The 19,240-nt window shown below is 35.6% G+C and overlaps 2 protein-coding genes across 2 annotated transcripts; both read right to left on the reverse strand.

The window, feature by feature from the left end:
• Nucleotides 1-1,094: 1,094 nt before the first annotated feature.
• On the reverse strand, nucleotides 1,095-6,714 carry LOC115969959 (probable glutathione peroxidase 8). Its single transcript, XM_031089603.1, has 6 exons — nucleotides 6,587-6,714; nucleotides 3,255-3,331; nucleotides 2,971-3,032; nucleotides 2,508-2,626; nucleotides 1,513-1,680; nucleotides 1,095-1,374 (listed from the first exon to the last, which is right to left on the reverse strand). Exons 1-6 carry the CDS (start codon nucleotides 6,638-6,640, stop codon nucleotides 1,339-1,341), a joined length of 516 nt encoding a protein of 171 aa, XP_030945463.1. The 5' UTR covers nucleotides 6,641-6,714; the 3' UTR covers nucleotides 1,095-1,338.
• Nucleotides 6,715-9,130: 2,416 nt separating this feature from the next.
• LOC115971166 (probable phospholipid hydroperoxide glutathione peroxidase) lies at nucleotides 9,131-14,546 on the reverse strand. The gene is made up of 6 exons (XM_031090898.1): nucleotides 14,140-14,546; nucleotides 12,866-12,942; nucleotides 12,392-12,453; nucleotides 12,026-12,144; nucleotides 9,584-9,751; nucleotides 9,131-9,498 (listed from the first exon to the last, which is right to left on the reverse strand). The coding sequence occupies exons 1-6, from the start codon at nucleotides 14,422-14,424 to the stop codon at nucleotides 9,466-9,468; spliced, it is 744 nt and encodes a 247-aa protein (XP_030946758.1). The 5' UTR covers nucleotides 14,425-14,546; the 3' UTR covers nucleotides 9,131-9,465.
• Nucleotides 14,547-19,240: the final 4,694 nt, after the last annotated feature.

A 19,240-nucleotide genomic window follows, 5' to 3' on the forward strand; every position in this document is an offset into this window, starting at 1 on the left:
TAATCATCATTAACCATTTTATCATATATTGTATATTTGTATACTAGAGCTGCAAAAGAGATAAAGATACAATTTCACACTCAACTATTCAAGTTATACCGCTAAACAATAATTATAGAGCATGCTAAAAAATTTCAATTAATCAATATACAAATAGAAGCATACTGATAAAATTATATATAAGAAAAACATTTTAGCAATATTATAACATAAATTAGTATATAGATCAAACAAATTTAATAATATTATAGCTTAAAATGTAGCAAAACCAATATAAATTCTTCATTTAAAAATGATGAAGCATTCCTTCACTTTTATTACAAGTGAACTAAAAACTAAAAAACATTTGCATAGATTAACATAATTTTATAAAAAATAAAAATAAAAAATCATACCATCATAACATAGAAAAATAAAAACTTTTAAAACTTCATCAAAACCAAAAATTTATCCCTTTAAAAAATAAAAAAAATAAAAACAAAAAATTGATGTTTTGACAGGATGAATAGAATTAGTAAAATCTCATTCTATTCCTCACGATCTTACATATGATCCTACCATTTTTACAATCCTAGTGCGATTCTAAACGTTTTGGTGAGATAAGATCGTAAAATCATGCGATCCTATAATCTAGATCACGATTTTAACAACCGTGACTATAATGATGATGTACTGGACTACCCAAAATTTTGAAGGATCTACACAAATTAATACCTTTCACATCATGGAATCTCAAAGTTACATTTTTGACAACCCTGATTATGATTACATCCGGATAATTTTTAAATTTTGTTTCGATCTCCTAAATTCACATTTTGCTTCTTTCCTTGCACAAGCAAATATGGTGTGGTTAACGACACTATCTTAACTACAAACAACAACCAACAATAACAAAGCATCAGTACCAAAAATTGTGTTTAGGTTCAGATTCTCAACATACTAATCAGGGCAGCCATATGCAATATTTTCCGTCTTTATATCCCATCCAAAATTATACTTTCTATTGCTGCTTTTATGAATGCCTTTTTGATAGACCTATATAGTTGGTCTTATAGCTATCTAGTTAAAAATTTCCTTTCGACTTAAAAGGAAAAAAAATAAAAACTGATAAACGGCATCAATACATAGAAAAGGATTTTGTTCAGATTGCAACAACTCCAAACCAACTAAAACTAACAGACATGAAGGAAAATACGCATCATAGTCACACATAATATTCTATTATACAAATCTAACGAGTCAGTAAGGCGCACAAACACAAAAGCACAAAGTCACAAACACAAAAGCCAAGTTCACATCAAAGGCTTCAAACTTAGGATGTCCCCTCCCAAATAGCATTCATTCACTCACTCCCAGAAGCTTTTTGATGTCATGCTGCAGTAATGTCACAAAGCAAGAAGAATTACATCACTTTGATAGAATAAAGATGATCTTTTGCTATAAAAGAACAATTAGGCAGCATAAGCCAACTGAACTTTGAGAATCAAACATAAACTGCAAACTGGGTTTTACCTCAATGGTAAGAGGAGAAGTTGTGGGATAATAACGATCAACAGCTTGCCCATCCTTGTCAACTAGAAACTTGGCAAAGTTCCATTGGATATCATCCCCAATTATCCCCCATTTACCAGACTTCAAGAACTTGTACACTGGAGCAGTATTCTCACCATTCACTTCAATCTAAAACAAGTAAAGAGCAATATATCTCACAGATCATGATAACTACAATGCTGCAAACCTTACAGGAATAGCAAGAGAGAAGAAGAGCAGAAGGTCATGTAAACTTTTTCAAATGTCTTACTGTTCAAGAAATTATTTACAACAACACAAGGAGGAAATAGAAACATGCCATTAGATATAATGATATACTTCTAGTACAATTTGGAAGATATGAAATTAATTTAACTTAAATAAGTTTGAAGTGTGTGCATGCACATGCACCACGATCATGTTTGCACCTTTGTTGCTTTTTTAACAGAGAGATAAATGACACAGTTATTTTTTATAAATTTCCCATCTGGGTGCAGAAGATCCTGCCCTTTTTAGCGGCATACAGAAAATTCTGCAGCCCACTATTGTTTGAATGGAATAAGAGGGAAGACAAGAAAGAAATACAAGGGCAGGAGTGCTAAATGACACTAGGGTAGGGTCCAATAATATTCACTCTCATAGTCTTTTTTGGCAGCGCAATGCTGTTTGCACAACAATTACTAGATCGCCCAATGCGACCCAAGATGCAATTGTTGATGCGGTTTCTTTAAGATGTCTCTCTTATAGATAACTTTATCATGTGAATGCAAACACAAATAAAATGTGATTGTAGTCTGTAAATACCAAGCACACCAAAACCATTCTATTTTGTTCACCATCAGAGCCCAAAGGGAATGAAAATTTGGAAAATAGAAGGGAAATAAAATCCTATATTTGCAGTGACCTAAGAAGGTGTGTAATAAGGAGGCAGCTATTAGAGCATAAATGCAACGTAATTCTACTATTCTCAGATCTACCTTGTCAAAGATAGGAAATTCCGATTTGAAGCGAGTGCAGACAAACTCCACAATCTGATCATTGCTTCCTGGTTCCTCCTCACCAAACTGATTGCATGGAAACACCAGTATCTCCAGGCCTGCATTAAGCCCCAGGACATGATAAAGAAAATAATGAAAATAGTATAATGTTAACGTGAGCTCCCAAACTATTCTTAATGCCTGATTTATAAATAATTGATGCTGTACACATTGTGTGTATCAGTGATTTCCTGATACCATACAGACACAAGATTCAGATACGTGTGTACATGCAATTTTTCTCAGAGAACAAGGAAGAGATAAGGACACAGGATCCACATGTAAGAAAACAACATTTGTAAGCCAAGAATGTCATTTTTTAGACTACTTTATATATGTAATGGTTCTTGAAACGACAGGCAAGAAACTACAATGCAATTATGCAAAGGTTAGAATTCCAAACCTTGTTCTTTATACTTTTCATATAGTTGATTCAACTCTGTGTAATTTGAGTTGGTCATGCCACTGCATGAATAGACAAGCAAGCAATAAATAGATACTTTTAATAGTGAAAAAAGAATACTAAGGATGCTTAATTTTGCATGGTAAGGGAAAATTCTAAGGAATAAGATCAGCTCCAATCCCAAATAGTAGAAAACAACTTACTTCAACTATATCTATAATTTCCTAGGGTAATTAGGTTTGTAATAATTATAAAGAAGAAAAAATAAAGCAGATGCATAATACCATTTGGAGGCAACATTGACTATCAGGAGGACCTTTCCCTTGTAAGTGCTAAGATCTACATCATTTCCCTTAGCATCCTGCAAAGTGGAAGCAAGCATTAGCATACAACTCTTAAATATAATGAAATAACAAATAGGAATCATATCTAAACTTTTAGGGCAAAGCAATTCCACCTTAGGGGCGTGAGATTTAGTACAGATATATATCAAGTAGATATCAATGCAACAAGCATTTTAAGATTGTAAATGATAATTTCGGTAAGATCCTTCTAATGATTCTCAGCCTTGAAGCCTTAAAAATGATATTAGGATTTTTTTTTTTTTTAGGCTTTAATGAAGCAAAAGAGACCTATACATCAGACACAAAATCTTTTATTTTAATTCATTTTTCTTAAATTCATTAGTCTTGTTCTTCATCCCTTCAACCATTACTATTGGGTACTTTTCTATTCATCTGTTTCAAGGAATATGATAAGAAGAAAGAAACTCATGTATTTTATTTTTCTTCTTTCGTATGAAAATTATTCATGCACCTATATGGAATAGAAGGGCAATATTATTGTACTGGACAATGATCAAAAGCCCAAGACACAAAAAATGGAAATAATTTGATTACCATGCTCCCAATTTGAGCAGAGGGTAACCATTTCAACCACCTCTCTTTGTTTCTTGTGCTTCTCAAGAGTCTTATTTCCATGCCTAAGTTGCATCTGCTTCTACTAAATATTCTATGTAATCCAAAGAATATAAACTTATTTGTATGTGGTAAGAAAGCTGCTCAAAGAATTTCCTTAGGATATATTGCTTTTACTCAAGGTAATTAAGCATTGTATATGAACCTAAAGTACCAGTTCTTCTTGAATTTGAGATGAAACCAGATGGTTATAAACTAGCACACTCACTTTCTAAGTTTCTTTTTCTATTTTTGCTTTAAAAAAGTTCATTATATTGCACAAAGGAGGTTATTACAAGAATCAGCCATGGGAGCACTGTCAAGGGTTGGAGGAAATTGGGCTGGTTCCACCCATCCAGAGTACATGGTCTTTGTTTCCCATTGACTGAGCTCATGAGCAGCTGAGTTTGCAGACCTGCTAACTCTATTAAACAAACAAGATTCAAAATTCAATATTACCTTCTATAAGTCTTTAATTATTAAAGAGATGTTCCAGTTTGAGATCATGTCTTCTTCAATCGGATCCATAACTAGGCTTGCATCACCCACTACGAAAATTTTCTGACACTTCATTGATGATGCCATTTGAAATGTCCACTTCCTAAGCTACTCTTTAGTGTTTTCCCCTCATTGCCTCAATCATTATAGAATGCAACACAAGGGTTTTGTAGACAATCCATACACCCCACAAAATCCAATTGATTTTCTTATTTAATCCCGACAGAATCCCAACTCTATCAAATATGTGTCAGTTACATTAATTTGTAACGTTCACCCACATCATCTTGATTCTCTGCTCATTATGCTTTTCCTATGTAAGCAAACAAAGCACCAAACCATGGGAAGCTGTTACAATTTAGTGGAAAAGCATACGAGGGATATTGTAAATGTAATTAAGTTAGGCAAAAGTTTATGTAAGGAGCTGCTTGAAGTTGTTGAAGTTCAAGAAGCTAGCTTGAACAAAATCAGGCCTCACTCCAGAGATCATTACGACAAAAATTTTGCAAGACTCACCCTTGACCCTCACTTGAGCGAGATTACGGATTCACCAATCCTAGTTCTACTCAGAGACAGTTTTAACCTAGCCTTTTGCCTACCTTTAAATACTCATTGATGAACAAATTTCAAGATAAGAAGGCGTCTGTATCAAGAACCTAAAAGAGTGCCTTGCTTCTTGAGCTAAAAAGAGAAACCCCTTCTGAAACTTTTACATCTTGGCATGCCAAAATTGATTTCCGTTAAAATCACAGTGGTTGTTACCCCTTTAACAGTGAGCTCATTGTTGTTTCCCTTTGAAGAGGTTTTTGGAATATCAGAGTTTTGGTTTTTGTAGACAACTTTTTTCGTGGAGGAAAGCTTCGTAGAAGAATTTACAAGTTTTGGAGTCCATATCTTTTGTTGAGGTTGCATAGAGAGTCTACTTACAAAAGTTTAAACTATTGTAATTGCTTCTTCTATAATGAAAGTTCCTAAGGGATTGCTTATCCCAGGAGTGTTTTTTCCTATGAAGAGTTCTTTACAGGTTTTCCACTTCATCACCAAAACTATGTGTGCTTTTTATTGATTTAAAATATCTTTATTGTGTTTGGATTGTGGTGACATGCTTGAATTGATCTTGACTTTGGTTGCACTATCTATTTGATTGCTAACTCTGGACTAAAGCAATATTTTCAGAAGCTTCTGGTAAACATGCTTTAACAAAGTACTCAATATCCAAAATTCTTATATGGGTTTGTAGCTTTTAACATTTATATAATGCTTTAGAGACCGGTTGATCATTTAAAGTGTAAAGGGACCACCCATGTTACAATTTGGTCTAAAACACTGGTCATCTTCCTCAAAGAAGAGCATTAAGATGTATTAATTATTACTACTTCAGTACTTTGTACATGATAAACCAACCATTGTAAACTCAATGACCCTTGGAGTCCGTTTAATTGAAGTGGTGAAAAAGTGAGAGTATAAAAAAGACTTTAATTTCTCTTCTTTTGGTTGTTTGGTTGAGTGAAAACATTGAGAGACGAAAAAAGTGAGATTGTATAAATACACCTTTGTTAATGTTAAAAAATGATAGTCAATTAAAAAAAAAAGTGACAAAAAAAATCACCCAATATATTAAAAAATAAAAATTATGTCACAAAAAAAAAATCATGTCTAGTTAAAAAAAAAAAAAAAATACACCCACAGCCCAAAAAAGAAAAAAAGAAAAAAGAAAAAAGAAAAAAAAAGCAACGTGCCCAGCACAAAAAAAAACAAGGAAAAAAAAAAAGGATATGAAAGGAACTGAACATGGACATTTTTGTCCATTAATCAGCCCATTTTTTCCAAGTTTTTTTTCCATTTTGGGAGAACTTTTTGATGGGCCCAGGTTTCGGCCCTACCATTTTTTTCCTCCTTCTCCATCTAACCAAACACAATCGAACAAAATTTTCTATTTCATTTTCTCTTCAAAGTTTTTCATCCATCCTCTTTCACCCCAAACAAACCCACCCTTAGGAAATCTAAGACTGGAAAAAGAATATCCATGTTAAAAAAATGAACTTTTATACCTTACAATCACAGAAACTGAGCTAAAATGATAGTAACAAAGCAAAATCTGTACAAGCAAGCAACTTATCAAAAAAGATTAAAAGGCACACATGTTAATGCAAGAGACTAACCTTGACAGTGAAGTTGTAGATCGATTGTTGCTCCTTTGCTGGTTGGCTTGCCATCCTATGATCTTTTCTTTTCTGAACAAGAAAAATAAGAACAACACAAATGACAGAACAACACAAAGCAAAACCTTTGGGGAGCAGAGGGATACTAATGAAGCATGCTTTTTGACTTTTCCCGCTTGCAAGCACTACTCTTCTGACACGTGTAAAATCATTCTCTCTCTCCTGGATAATGATGTTTTTTTCTCCTGGATAATGATGTTTGGGAGATTAATAATGCCCTAAACTTTTAGTTAATGCTGGCTATGTCTATGGTATTTCAAAACTGTTTAATTTGGTCTTTAATTACCAGGAGTGGGGAAAAATGAGTAACAGTTTAGGATTAAATTGATCAATTTTAAAATGTCTTAGACTTGGCTAGTGCAAACTTTAAGGGGATGTTTGATTCGTTATAATATGCGTTTAATGTGATGTACATTATAATGATATGACATTAAAGTTTTTTAACAAGTGTTGTACAGTATCCGTTAATGTGATTAAATGTGTGTTAGTTTAGATAAAGAAAGTTAAATCATTTTGTGATAAATTACAGTCGAAAAGTAAAATTTTGCCAATTTCCTATGGGATTTGTGATAGATTATAAATAAAACATAGCTGGTTCATTAACAGGTGCTGGCCGGCACCCATTAACAAAGTCCTTGTTTTATTTTTCTAACAATACTATAATTTAAAATTATAAAATATATCACATCATCTTTATCTCATCACTTTCCTAAATAATATAATATTATATTATTATATTGAGATTACATTAATGTAAGATTACAATAACATAATATTACGGTATAACGTAATATTACATGTACCTAAAGATATTCACTGTATTTTGGTTTTACCCAATACAATTATAATATAAAATTGGGAAATTTAAAAATAAATTAAATTAAATTAGAGAAAAAAAAAATTTGATGTTTTCTCTGGTAATTGGTAAATTTAAAAGGTTTTCAATTTAGTCCCTATTACTGTTTTTAAAGCATATGTTTCAATATTACCTTTTTATTGTGCGAATCATCTTGAGCCATGCAGAGGAATTGAGTGAGCTTTGATAATCATTCCACAGATAGCACTACAACTCAGAATTGTCAAACAATAAACCAAGAGGAGATATGGATAGAAGATGAACCTGATTTTCTATGTGAAAGTCTCTAAACAATGATAAGAGTTTCTTGTGCTGTTTGAATTTATTAATGATCATAATCCAATGCGATTTTTTCCAGTCAAAACTAATGAAAACCATTGAGGTGACAAATGAATTTCTGATATGTCAAGTTATTATTATACCTAATATTAATAAAAATATTTTCTAATTCGCAGAAATCACCGCATCAACAGTTCAACACTTCTTGCCGTTTGGTGGCTAAGAAGTGAAGGAAAGGAAAAGAAAGAACAATTTGTTTAGAATATATAACGTTATCATTTTGTGTGAATTTTTTAGCTAATTGGATGCTATTATACTTTTTTTTGGGCCAACTGAGCTATAATTATGTTAGTTTTTAGTTTTTTGATAAATGATATAACTTTATTAAATAAAAAAAGTAACCCAAGCATAAAGGGGTATACTATGGGTACAACACAATCAAGTTCTCAAGTTACAATCTTCTCAACCAAAAAAAAAAAAAAAAAAAAGGTCTCAAGTTACAATGATCAATTAGATCTGAGAGAGAAGTAAAAGAAAATGAACCCAAAGCTAGAATCCAATCAAGCAAATATTTAAAGAATAACAGCTTAAGATTAGGAGTAATCCATTCACAGCCCTCAAATCTTCTTTGATTTCTTTTCCACCAAATACACCACCTTACACTATAAGACACTACTTTCCAAAAGGCTATGTTCCGATGGAGTCTAAACTCATATTCATGCACTCTCTGTGGCATAAACCATTAAACACCAAACAAACCAAATACCACAAGTCCACAACTCAATAACAAGTAAATGGCCCCATGTCTCCCCAACTACATTCACATATATAACACTAATTTAACACAAAGAATCCTACCTCAAAGAAAAAATAAAAAAATAAAAAACACACAAAGAATGCATTTTCACATCTAACCCTAATTTAACAAAGCAATCCGTTTCATTAGTAAATTATCACTAGTTATAATCTCCCCCAATCCACAAAAAGAAAGCAACTTTAGCTGACACATTAGATCTCCCTTAACACTTACCTCATCCGCAATTGAAATATAAAATGGACAATTTGAAACACATTTGAGTAGTTAAATGGGTAATTTTGCCTAACCATGACTATATTGTAGTGTGCCTCATAAAGACAATAAAATCGAGGGTCTTCCATCCTAAAAAGAAACGAAAAAGACTAGCCAATTTGAACACCCATTACCAACACTGCTCCAGCCTCTTCACTTTCCCAAACAAGCAATTTATCCAGTGATAGTGACCACCACAAAACCAACATGTTTGGTACTCATATCACCAATATTGATGTAATAGCCAACCCAAATTCAAACGCAGCTCATAAAAGTTGGGTAAACCTGTAAGTTATAAGATGCAATTCACATTCTCAACCAGCCCCATGTTTGGAGGTCTCAATCCATGTAACTGGCATGTGAAATAAGATTCTCAATGCCACTGCCTACAAGGTTTGAACATAGATCAAGTACTCTGATCCTTTACCACTAGGATAGTAAAATCTCAATTTATTGAACCAGTTATGGTTTCAATCATAAACAAAAATAAAAACAACAGCTTGAATACATGTCGATGAGTGAAGCTAAAAATACAGGAAGCATTTACATATCGATGCTTATTCATAGTCAACATCATCATTTATTACTAAGAACTGAAGAAGCAGTTTGCAGAGCTCAAGCGATCCCCAGTGCCTTCTTTACGTCCTTCTGCAAGAGGAACCCAAACTCTGTAGTTAATCAGATAAGCCAATTATTAGATAAATGAATGTACAACGCCACAGACTGGCTTTACCTCAATGCTCAGTGGGGAAGTAGTGGGGGCATAACGGTCAATGACATTCCCGTCTTTATCAACCAGGAATTTTGAAAAATTCCACTTAATACTGTCTCCAAATATGCCACCTTTGCTCGACTTCAGGAACTTGTACAATGGGGCGGCATTATTACCATTCACATCCACCTACCAATACACAAAATAAAGTTTCATAAGGCATCATCTCCAACTCAGATGGAAAAAAAATATAAAAACAAACCCATGAAACAAAGAAATAAATTGAGGCTATGGCAGCTGCTACGGTTTGGTTCTAGCTTCATGTGCGAAGAAAATACATCAGTCTGTTAAGGCAGTGGAGATAGAGGCTATGGCAGCTGCTACGGCCTTAACATTTGCAAAAGATCTTGGCTTTCAGCGCATTATACTGGAGGATGACTCACTTGAAGTGATACAAGCGCTATTGGAAAGAACAGAGACATTAACACCTACGGGTTTACTGCTTGAGGATGTCAGAAGTTTGTCCCAAAATTTTGATTTATTGCTATATTCTCATACAAAAAGAGATGGCAATGCTGTAGCTCATAGTCTGGCAAAATATGCTCTACAAATACCAGATTTTTTAGCTTGGATGGAGGATGTTCCATCACACATTCAATCTATTGTACAAGATGATTTGGCTCTTTTACATTAATAAAGTTTCAGCTATTTTCCCCCTCCAAAAAAAAAAAAAAAAAAAAAAAAAAAAAAAAAAAAAAAATAAATTGAATCCCTCTGGCACAATCATTAATTGAAGCCTAACACCCTATCACCTTGAAATTCTCAATTTCTCTTATGTTTGCCATAGTTGTAAACAACACAACGTATTTTTTTCTGCAACATTTATACTCGGTACCAAAACTTTTAAGTTGGATATGAATCCTCAACAAACTAATTAGAACCGGCCACATGTATAATGCATAGAATATATATAAATATATATATATATATTTTTTACATGCTGCTGCTTACAACTACCCTTTCCATTCCGCCATCTCCTAACTCCCTTCAATCCAAGCATAGCCACTCACCATCAACCCACAAATATTTTCCAATGAACCAACTCACAGCCACCCCCTAGAAGCCTGGCCCTAGTTAAGCAAACTGGCAAATATTAGTTTTTAGCTTATTTTTTCTTACATACAACTTTTTAAAGTCTTAACGTTTTCTAGGTACAATTAGACTTCAACAAATTTTCAGTAAATTAGCAATCTGCAACACCCTGCATCCAAACACGCATGAAATGTTCAGAGACCTATCATATTACAGATTCGGAATGATAATAACACAGCTCTCACAATTTCTGACATCATAATTGGATCTTTAGTAACTCGAATTAGCTACGTTTACCAGAAAAATCAAACTAGCATATTTTCAAATCAAACTAGCATATATCTTAGGCGTACAATTTTAATCTGCTTCCAAATATATATATATATATATAATTTAACATATCTATTACATATACAATTGTGTTTCAGTTTTAAAAAAATACATATAGTAAAACAACGTCATTTCGATTTTATGATACTAAACAAGATGCCATTTTGGACTTGATAATAATTTAAGGGAAACACTTACGTACAGTACTTAGGTGCTGTTCCTTAAATTCCTCTTCTAAAATTATGCCATGTGGATTTTTTCTCATAGGATGAAAGTGTATTTTTTAGTTAAACAACCACATGGCTGAATCTTAAGAGGGGAACTTAAAGAACAACACCTAAGGTTGTATCTAAGTTTTATCCATAATTTTAATATCAGGTCCAAACGACGTGGTTTTAGTATCAAGTTAAAAAAATAAAACATACCATGAAATAATGACATTCAGGTTAGATATTGTGTACCTCCTTTGCTCTCAGCCACACGTTTGAAATCAGTTTCTCACTCAGAAATTTTTTTCCTCTCACGAAAACCCTAAGTCAGTCAATCTCTCTCTCCTCTCCACCCCTGCCACTTGAAGCCACTGTTTTCCAGTGCCACCATGTAGCTCTCTCTTTGGTAAATTTGTTTCTCCCTTTTGCACTCTGTCCGATTCTTTTTTGGTTTTGTTTGGAGCTCACCAATTGTCCTATTTGGTGATTCAAATGTGTTTATTTGGGTTATTTTCTTGCAATTTCAGGGGTGTTTAAGCGATTTAGCCTAGTAAAGGGCTAAAACTCTTTTGCAAGCTCATTGGCAAAACATAATGGTTACAACATCTGAAAAAAAAATTCTAAAAAAAAAAAAAAACCCTATCCATCTTAGTGCCAGAAACTATTCCGCCTGGTTACTTCCAACATTAAATAATTTCAAACTGCATAGTTGTCCTGTCACTTTAGTGAAGCTTAATTTAGCTCTAGTTTGATTTTTATCAAAATCTTAAAATATAAAACCTAGTCTCTAGAACTATCTTTAAACAAAACATGGAAATTATTACCCTCCTACCTTATCAAATATAGGAAATTCTGCTTTAAAGCGGGTGCAAGCAAACTCTAAGATCTGCTCATTGCTCCCTGGCTCCTGAGCTCCAAACTGATTGCATGGGAATGCCAGAATCTCCAGTCCTGAAACAAGGTAGAAGCAAGATTAGTCCTCTAGCATCCAAAATAAAAAGGAAGAATAATAAAAAGATGAAAAGTCACCACTAAATTTGCAAGACATAATTCCAGAGCAAGAGTTCATAACATGTTCTATGCTTTTCTATAGTATGGGGGTTAAGTGTAACTTGATGGAAAAAAATAATAATAATAATTAAAACAGAAAAAAAACAGCACAAAGAAGAAACGGAGGGAAAGGAAAATGAAAGCCAACCTTGATCTTTGTATTTCTCATACACTTGATTCAGCTCAGTGTAGTTTGAATTAGTCAAGCCACTGCATAAAAAGCTGAGTGTTAAAACTATACATAAAGTGTAGCACATAAACAGCAAGAGGGAGCAGCAATAAGCGCAACTCTTTAGCAGAAGGTGGTTCACAAATATCACTATCTTAAGTACTAAATAAGTAAATATCCAGCTTGAGAGACACTGTCTAAACTGGTTCTGGTCTAAGAACAGTCTTGCTGAATTGCTTCTAAGGTAACACATTCATACCATTCCATAAAAAATAAAAAGATGTATGCCATGAGGAAGTTTAGGAGAGCATAATTCATATTCAAATCTTATTTTATTCAAATCAGTATATTACCATCCAAATTTTAGTCTCCATTCTGATCAAGAGAACTTTCTATACTCTAAATGTGACAGTCACCTAATCGTAAAAATAAAAATGAGAAGTTACAACATACCATTGTGATGCAACATTGACAATCAAGAGGACCTTCCCCTTGTACTTGCTGAGATCAACATCGTTTCCCTTAGCATCCTGCAAGCATCAAAGAGAACTCGGATGAATGAAAGAAACATTATTATGTGTCTGACAAAGCAAACCGATGTTACTGATCTCAAGGACAATAATTTATATAAAGAATCAAACTTGGAAGTGCTTATTCGAACATTAAGGCTCCTAACTTAAAAATACAGCCACCGGCAAAATCCATCACCCAATTATGTAGAAATAGATGCAGAATTAGTGACTAGTTTGATGCCCATGAAACAGGGCCGGCTGAATGGGTGAGCAAAATATGCAGTCACATAAGGCCCCAAATAAAAAAAAGGCCCCCTAATTTTAATCAATAGGGTTATTTATAATCAATAAATAAAATATTATTTTTTTCCCATATGAGAAACAAATAAAAAAGAGAGAAAAATGCAACTTTTACCATATTTTTCATAACACATTTACAACTAATGCTAAGCAGTAGGTTGTTACAACTTGTTATTAATAGCAAAAAAATAATTATAGTGATATTTTCAAATAGAAAACAAAAAACAACTTAAAACCTAGGATTTGTTGTAAAAAAATATTGTGAATGTGGCACTTCTAAAAAAGAGAATAATAATAAGAGGTGAGTTAGCAAATTTTTACTAGTTTTCATCTAAGTTTATCACTAACTCCACTCTTTTACTTAACCACTACAATCTGCTACATCAATAAATATGAAAAATTTTGTCAAGTTTTTTCTGTCTATAAAATTTCTAAAAAAAAGAAAAAAATTCTATGTAGTTCATATATGTTAATTAGTAGTAATTTTGTATCTAAAACAAAATAACCCCAAATACATCAAGCCGCCCCTGCCATGAAATATAGTTTTTCATAGTTGCAACCACAATTATCAAGCAAACACCAAAGGAAAACAACAATTAAAAGTTAAAACACAACTTTTTAGATCTTTCTACATGAGTTCTCCACTCCTATGATTTATATTCTTCTTTCTTTCACAGTTTTTTCTCAGCATGCAAACACACTAATTTGACAGATTGAATCCCCATTTCTTGAGTAACACTCATTCCCCATCACTCTAGCTTATGCCACTCAGTACAAAGATATAATCAAATAAACTTCTTAACCACACAAAACATCACAAACCCACATGAAATTTTTTTTCAAAAACCAAAGGAACAAGAAAAGCATCTCCAAAAAGGTGGACAAAGGGAAGCAAAAGAACCCAAAAAAACCAACCTTGACGATGAAGTTGTGGACAGATTCTGTCTGGGATTGGCTAGCCATTGCACGAACCGATCGAAAATCAAACAACAAGGGCCTCGAGAACTCTGTTCGGATTGGCTTAGAGAACAAAGAAACAGAAGAACGATGCGAAAAACGCAAATGGGTTTGCTTAGAATTGTTTGAAAACTGGTTTGTCAACAACAAGAACGCAGAAATGGGTCCCAAGATTTGATTTTTTCGTAGTATAATGCGAGTTGAGGAGCACAGCATTGGGAGTTGTGAGATATATATAGACATATAGATACAGAGGTGTGTACTCGTGTGGGTTTAGATGATCGTGGGGGCTATATAGGATTTGTGAATCTTGAGGTTACACGTGGATGGCTGGTGTTGTGCACACGTGTGGAGCATTATGGACCAAGTATTGGGTTTTTTGGAGTTGAGCGAAACGGACGGCTAGGATCATTTGCATCAGAGAATACGTCATGGCATGGTAATACTAATGTGGGTGTAGAAAGTGTGAACGGGATATATATCAATATATGTGTGCTTCTAGAGAGGATGGCTTTTGAGACGTGGCGTATTGTTATTGTGCATTGAGAACTGATTTGAGAGTTTACATGAAGAAGTTTAGAGGGTCTGTCCGTGTGTTTGGGACTAAAATTACAAGCCAGTTTGTCACAATCTTTTTTTCGGTACAATGGCCTTATGTGACATATTTTTATCACAATTTTGACGTGACAAATTGTGACCGTTGGAAGTAAAAATAATAGGAACATGTGATTTGTATGAAAGTAATAAACAACAAATTATAGTCTATCACATAAGATAATTGTGGAAAAAGTCTATTATTTGCTGGTCTAATGTGGATCCCACAATAAGTGTTTTTTATTTATTTCTTTTTTTGCATTGGTAGCTTATTTTTTAAAGTTCCACTATCATGTTTTTGGTCAAAAATGCAATACAATTAAGTGATTAGTTGAATGTGAATCCTATGTTATGGTTTTTTCTCAAAATACAATTAATACTAGCCTCAAAGAATAAGTTTTTATCTCAATGATTAATTTGTCACAAAATTTCAGTATCAATTTATTTCATTATAAAAGTATGTTGTAATTTTGGATTATGTATTACGTAATATGAACTAATATGAACCGGTGTAATTTAGGTTGAATAAAATATCTATTCATTGTACAAGACATGATTTCGTTCAAGTGAGAATGAAATTAAGATATAAAGTTTCGGTAAACACTCGATAATCCCCAATTGACCACAACCTTGTTATGGAAGTTACAAATTCTTACTTACAAGACAGATGTTGTAGGCACCTCAACCCCAAACCATACATTTATTCTTCATTATTATTTTTCATTTTTGTTTAAGCTATTTTTTTTTAACTTCAAAAAAATTAATAAAAACTTTTCACACACGTTTTAACCCAATTCATAATATTAACCTTTCGTATTCATTTATTCTCTTCTACAATAAATTTTTTTTTTTTTTTTGAGAAACCCCTTCTACAATAATTGTGTGGGGCCTGAAAATTGGAATCCCGGCCCACTTCACATTAAGGGCCCAAAGTCCAGGCCGAGGAGCCCTATTGTCAGGGAGACACAACAAAAGCTCTTTGAAGGCCCAAGGACGTGGCCGAGGACGACTCTGTGCCCGACATATCGCAAAACACCCGAAGAAAAGGACAGATTCAGCACAGGAGCAGCACAAGGGAAAAGGCTGCCAGCACCTTACTGTGGAGCCCATCACCTGACAAACTCGTACTCATACCGTGCTATCCAGCTCTTCCCCAACCACTCTGATGTAAGGGTTGATAAGACGAGTAATCACCCCAAATAAGGAGAAACTGGCACGTATGTGAAGAACGGGAGAGAATACTAGTATAAAAGAGAGAGGAGTATCATGGTGAAAAGGGAGGGGGCTCCCAGAAACCAGAGAAAAGAGGGAGAACGAACTTATAAGAAAGAAGGAAGGCGAGGTCGGAACGCTCCTCGGACTAGTTCCGAGGAGATAGATCTTCACACCACATCCGTGTAAAGGCCTAGCCATACAGGCCAATCCTGCCTTCGCAGGGGCTTCCATGAAAATCCCGACTAAACCGTTGCCCAACGACCAAGGTCCAGCCTTTCCAAGCCAACTCTCTACAAATTGTATTGTTCGGGTCCCTTTTACATACGAGCCTATCCTTGGGTCGTTAAAAATTGTGTCCCTACAATTGGCGCCGTCTGTGGGAAGGCTTGCACGTTGGCACCGGTGGCGGTGAAGTCAACTCTCTAGCAAGCAGAGATTCGTGGGGTTTCCACCGTCTCTGGCGACATGCAGCTGTTGTTCCGACATAAACTTCTGCTAGGGGCTACGCCTTGCAGTGCCAATGGCGCGGGCAGCTCTAGGGGCTTTTGGCCTCAAGCTAGCTCTCCCAGCCCTGGTCTAGGGGCTTACGTTCGAAACATAAATAAACAAAAAAGATCTTACAAGTTTTGGACAGAACCAAAGCCTTGCATGGTCCTGGTGGCCTCCTCGGACTCAAGCCTATGGGGAAACCAAGTACAAAAAAGAAATCTTACAAGTTTTGGACAGAACCAAGGCCTTGCATGGTCCTCGGACTCAAGCCTATGGGGAAACCAAGTACAAAAAAGAAATCTTACAAGTTTTGGACAGAACCAAGGCCTTGCATGGTCCTCGGACTCAAGCCTATGGGGAAACCAAGTACAAAAAAGAAATCTTACAAGTTTTGGACAGAACCAAGGCCTTGCATGGTCCTCGGACTCAAGCCTATGGGGAAACCAAGTACAAAAAAGAAATCTTACAAGTTTTGGACAGAACCAAGGCCTTGCATGGTCCTCGGACTCAAGCCTATGGGGAAACCAAGTACAAAAAAGAAATCTTACAAGTTTTGGACAGAACCAAGGCCTTGCATGGTCCTCGGACTCAAGCCTATGGGGAAACCAAGTACAAAAAAGAAATCTTACAAGTTTTGGACAGAACCAAGGCCTTGCATGGTCCTCGGACTCAAGCCTATGGGGAAACCAAGTACAAAAAAGAAATCTTACAAGTTTTGGACAGAACCAAGGCCTTGCATGGTCCTCGGACTCAAGCCTATGGGGAAACCAAGTACAAAAAAGAAATCTTACAAGTTTTGGACAGAACCAAGGCCTTGCATGGTCCTCGGACTCAAGCCTATGGGGAAACCAAGTACAAAAAAGAAATCTTACAAGTTTTGGACAGAACCAAGGCCTTGCATGGTCCTCGGACTCAAGCCTATGGGGAAACCAAGTACAAAAAAAAAGAAATCTTACAAGTTTTGGACAGAACCAAGGCCTTGCATGGTCCTCGGACTCAAGCCTATGGGGAAACCAAGTACAAAAAAGAAAATCTTACAAGTTTTGGACAGAACCAAGGCCTTGCATGGTCCTCGGACTCAAGCCTATGGGGAAACCAAGTACAAAAAAGAAATCTTACAAGTTTTGGACAGAACCAAGGCCTTGCACGGTCCTCGGACTCAAGCCTATGGGGAAACCAAGTACAAAAAAGAAATCTTACAAGTTTTGGACAGAACCAAGGCCTTGCATGGTCCTCGGACTCAAGCCTATGGGGAAACCAAGTAAAAAAAAAAGAGATCTTACAAGTTTTGGACAGAACCAAGGCCTTGCATGGTCCTCGGACTCAAGCCTATGGGGAAACCAAGTACAGAAGAAAAATCAAAAGGTTTGGACAGAACCAAGGCCTTGTATGGTCCTCGGACCCAAGCCTGTGGGGAAACCTACCTAAATGAAAAAATGTTACATGAACCTTAAAATCCATCCGAGGAGAGCTCCCCATTAACGGTGGGGTTAATCCCTACACTGAATGGATCCCCCAGTCTACCCTCGGATCCTCAGCACCAAAGGGATTGATGCAGTTTAGAGCAATATGCTACCAATAAATACGATTGAGGTCCCTCATTGCTCGGTTACCCTCTCGGACGAATTATTTAGAGTTTACCGTTCTCGGACATTGGTCTAGCATGCATCGCGCAGCGCTCAGCCGCTACCCCGGTTAGTTCCAAGAGTTTAATTTATTTAGGATTACCGTTGTTACACTTGATAATATCCGTAAGTTTAAACTAGTAGAAATCTGTGTTAAGACATTTTTCTGCTCCGAGTGTCATTAAAGGCAAGCTTATATTCAATATTCATGCACAAAGTAATTGTTGCAGGAAAGAAAAGCATTTAGAAAGAAATAAACTCATCTTTTATTAAGATAAAGGAGTAGTACAGTGTACAATAACAGCAAAGTAATTGTTGCAGGAAAGAAAAGCATTTAGAAAGAAATAAACTCATCTTTTATTAAGATAAAGGAGTAGTACAGTGTACAATAACAGCTGAAATAGGCTTACATTAAAGCTAACTACGTAAGTAAAAAGAAAAAATACAAGAGGGTAAAGATAGAGCCGAAGGAGAAGCACAGAGGAGAGGTTGGCTGCAGTGCCAAGATGTTGAGTAGGGGTACCATTCCTCAATATTTTTACATGCCCATAGCTCAGGCAGCAAAAGAACCCAACTCGGAGCCTGCACCGTTGAAGAAAAGGTGTAGGGAGCCGGAAGTTGGGAAGCCCCGGCGAAAACCTGCCTGCAACAAGGCAGACGGCGCTGATGGCGGAAATTCCTTCTTCTGACATGCCAAAAATCTGGCATGACCAGAACCTGCTTCGGATTTTGACTAAAAGAGAGAGGAAGACCATCTTCCCCCTGTCAAAACGGGGGACTGGCTTGAATCTATGCCATCCTTGTCCGTACCGTGACACCTTGAGGACTCGGTGCCTCTGAAACGTGCGAAGACCTTTCATCCCCATCCAAGCCTCAAACATCTCACTTTGAGGCAGAAGGGCGTCAGAACTGGAGAACATGGATATGGAAGAAGAAGTATGATTCTGAAGGGAACAGGAGAGTTCGTGTATGAGGGGAGTGACCCTGTACCCTATTTATACACGAAGAAGACCGGTGGCGTTTAACTTGTGCAAATTTCCAAGGAACGCTATTGACAGGACGGACTGGACTCAATTTCCAACCTCATCCTCAGCCATAGGATCTGAAGATCCTCGTGAAGGCGCGCCTCGAGTACC

Source organism: Quercus lobata, chromosome 12 (genome assembly GCF_001633185.2).
Source record: "Quercus lobata isolate SW786 chromosome 12, ValleyOak3.0 Primary Assembly, whole genome shotgun sequence".
Taxonomy (NCBI): Eukaryota; Viridiplantae; Streptophyta; class Magnoliopsida; order Fagales; family Fagaceae; genus Quercus; species Quercus lobata.

Excerpts from the sequence above, each read along its gene's own strand:
- LOC115969959 (XM_031089603.1), bottom strand. The coding sequence starts at position 6,640 with ATGGCAAGCCAACCAGCAAAGGAGCAACAATCGATCTACAACTTCACT. Across the intron at positions 1,681-2,507 it reads AATTTCCTATCTTTGACAAG|ATTGAAGTGAATGGTGAGAA; the intron begins GTAGATCTGAGA and ends TACTTGTTTTAG. Across the intron at positions 1,375-1,512 it reads CTTCTCCTCTTACCATTGAG|CATGACATCAAAAAGCTTCT; the intron begins GTAAAACCCAGT and ends ACATTACTGCAG.
- LOC115971166 (XM_031090898.1), bottom strand. The coding sequence starts at position 14,424 with ATGTCTATATATATCTCACAACTCCCAATGCTGTGCTCCTCAACTCGC. Across the intron at positions 9,752-12,025 it reads AATTTCCTATATTTGATAAG|GTGGATGTGAATGGTAATAA; the intron begins GTAGGAGGGTAA and ends GTGTATTGGTAG. Across the intron at positions 9,499-9,583 it reads CTTCCCCACTGAGCATTGAG|AAGGACGTAAAGAAGGCACT; the intron begins GTAAAGCCAGTC and ends TTCCTCTTGCAG.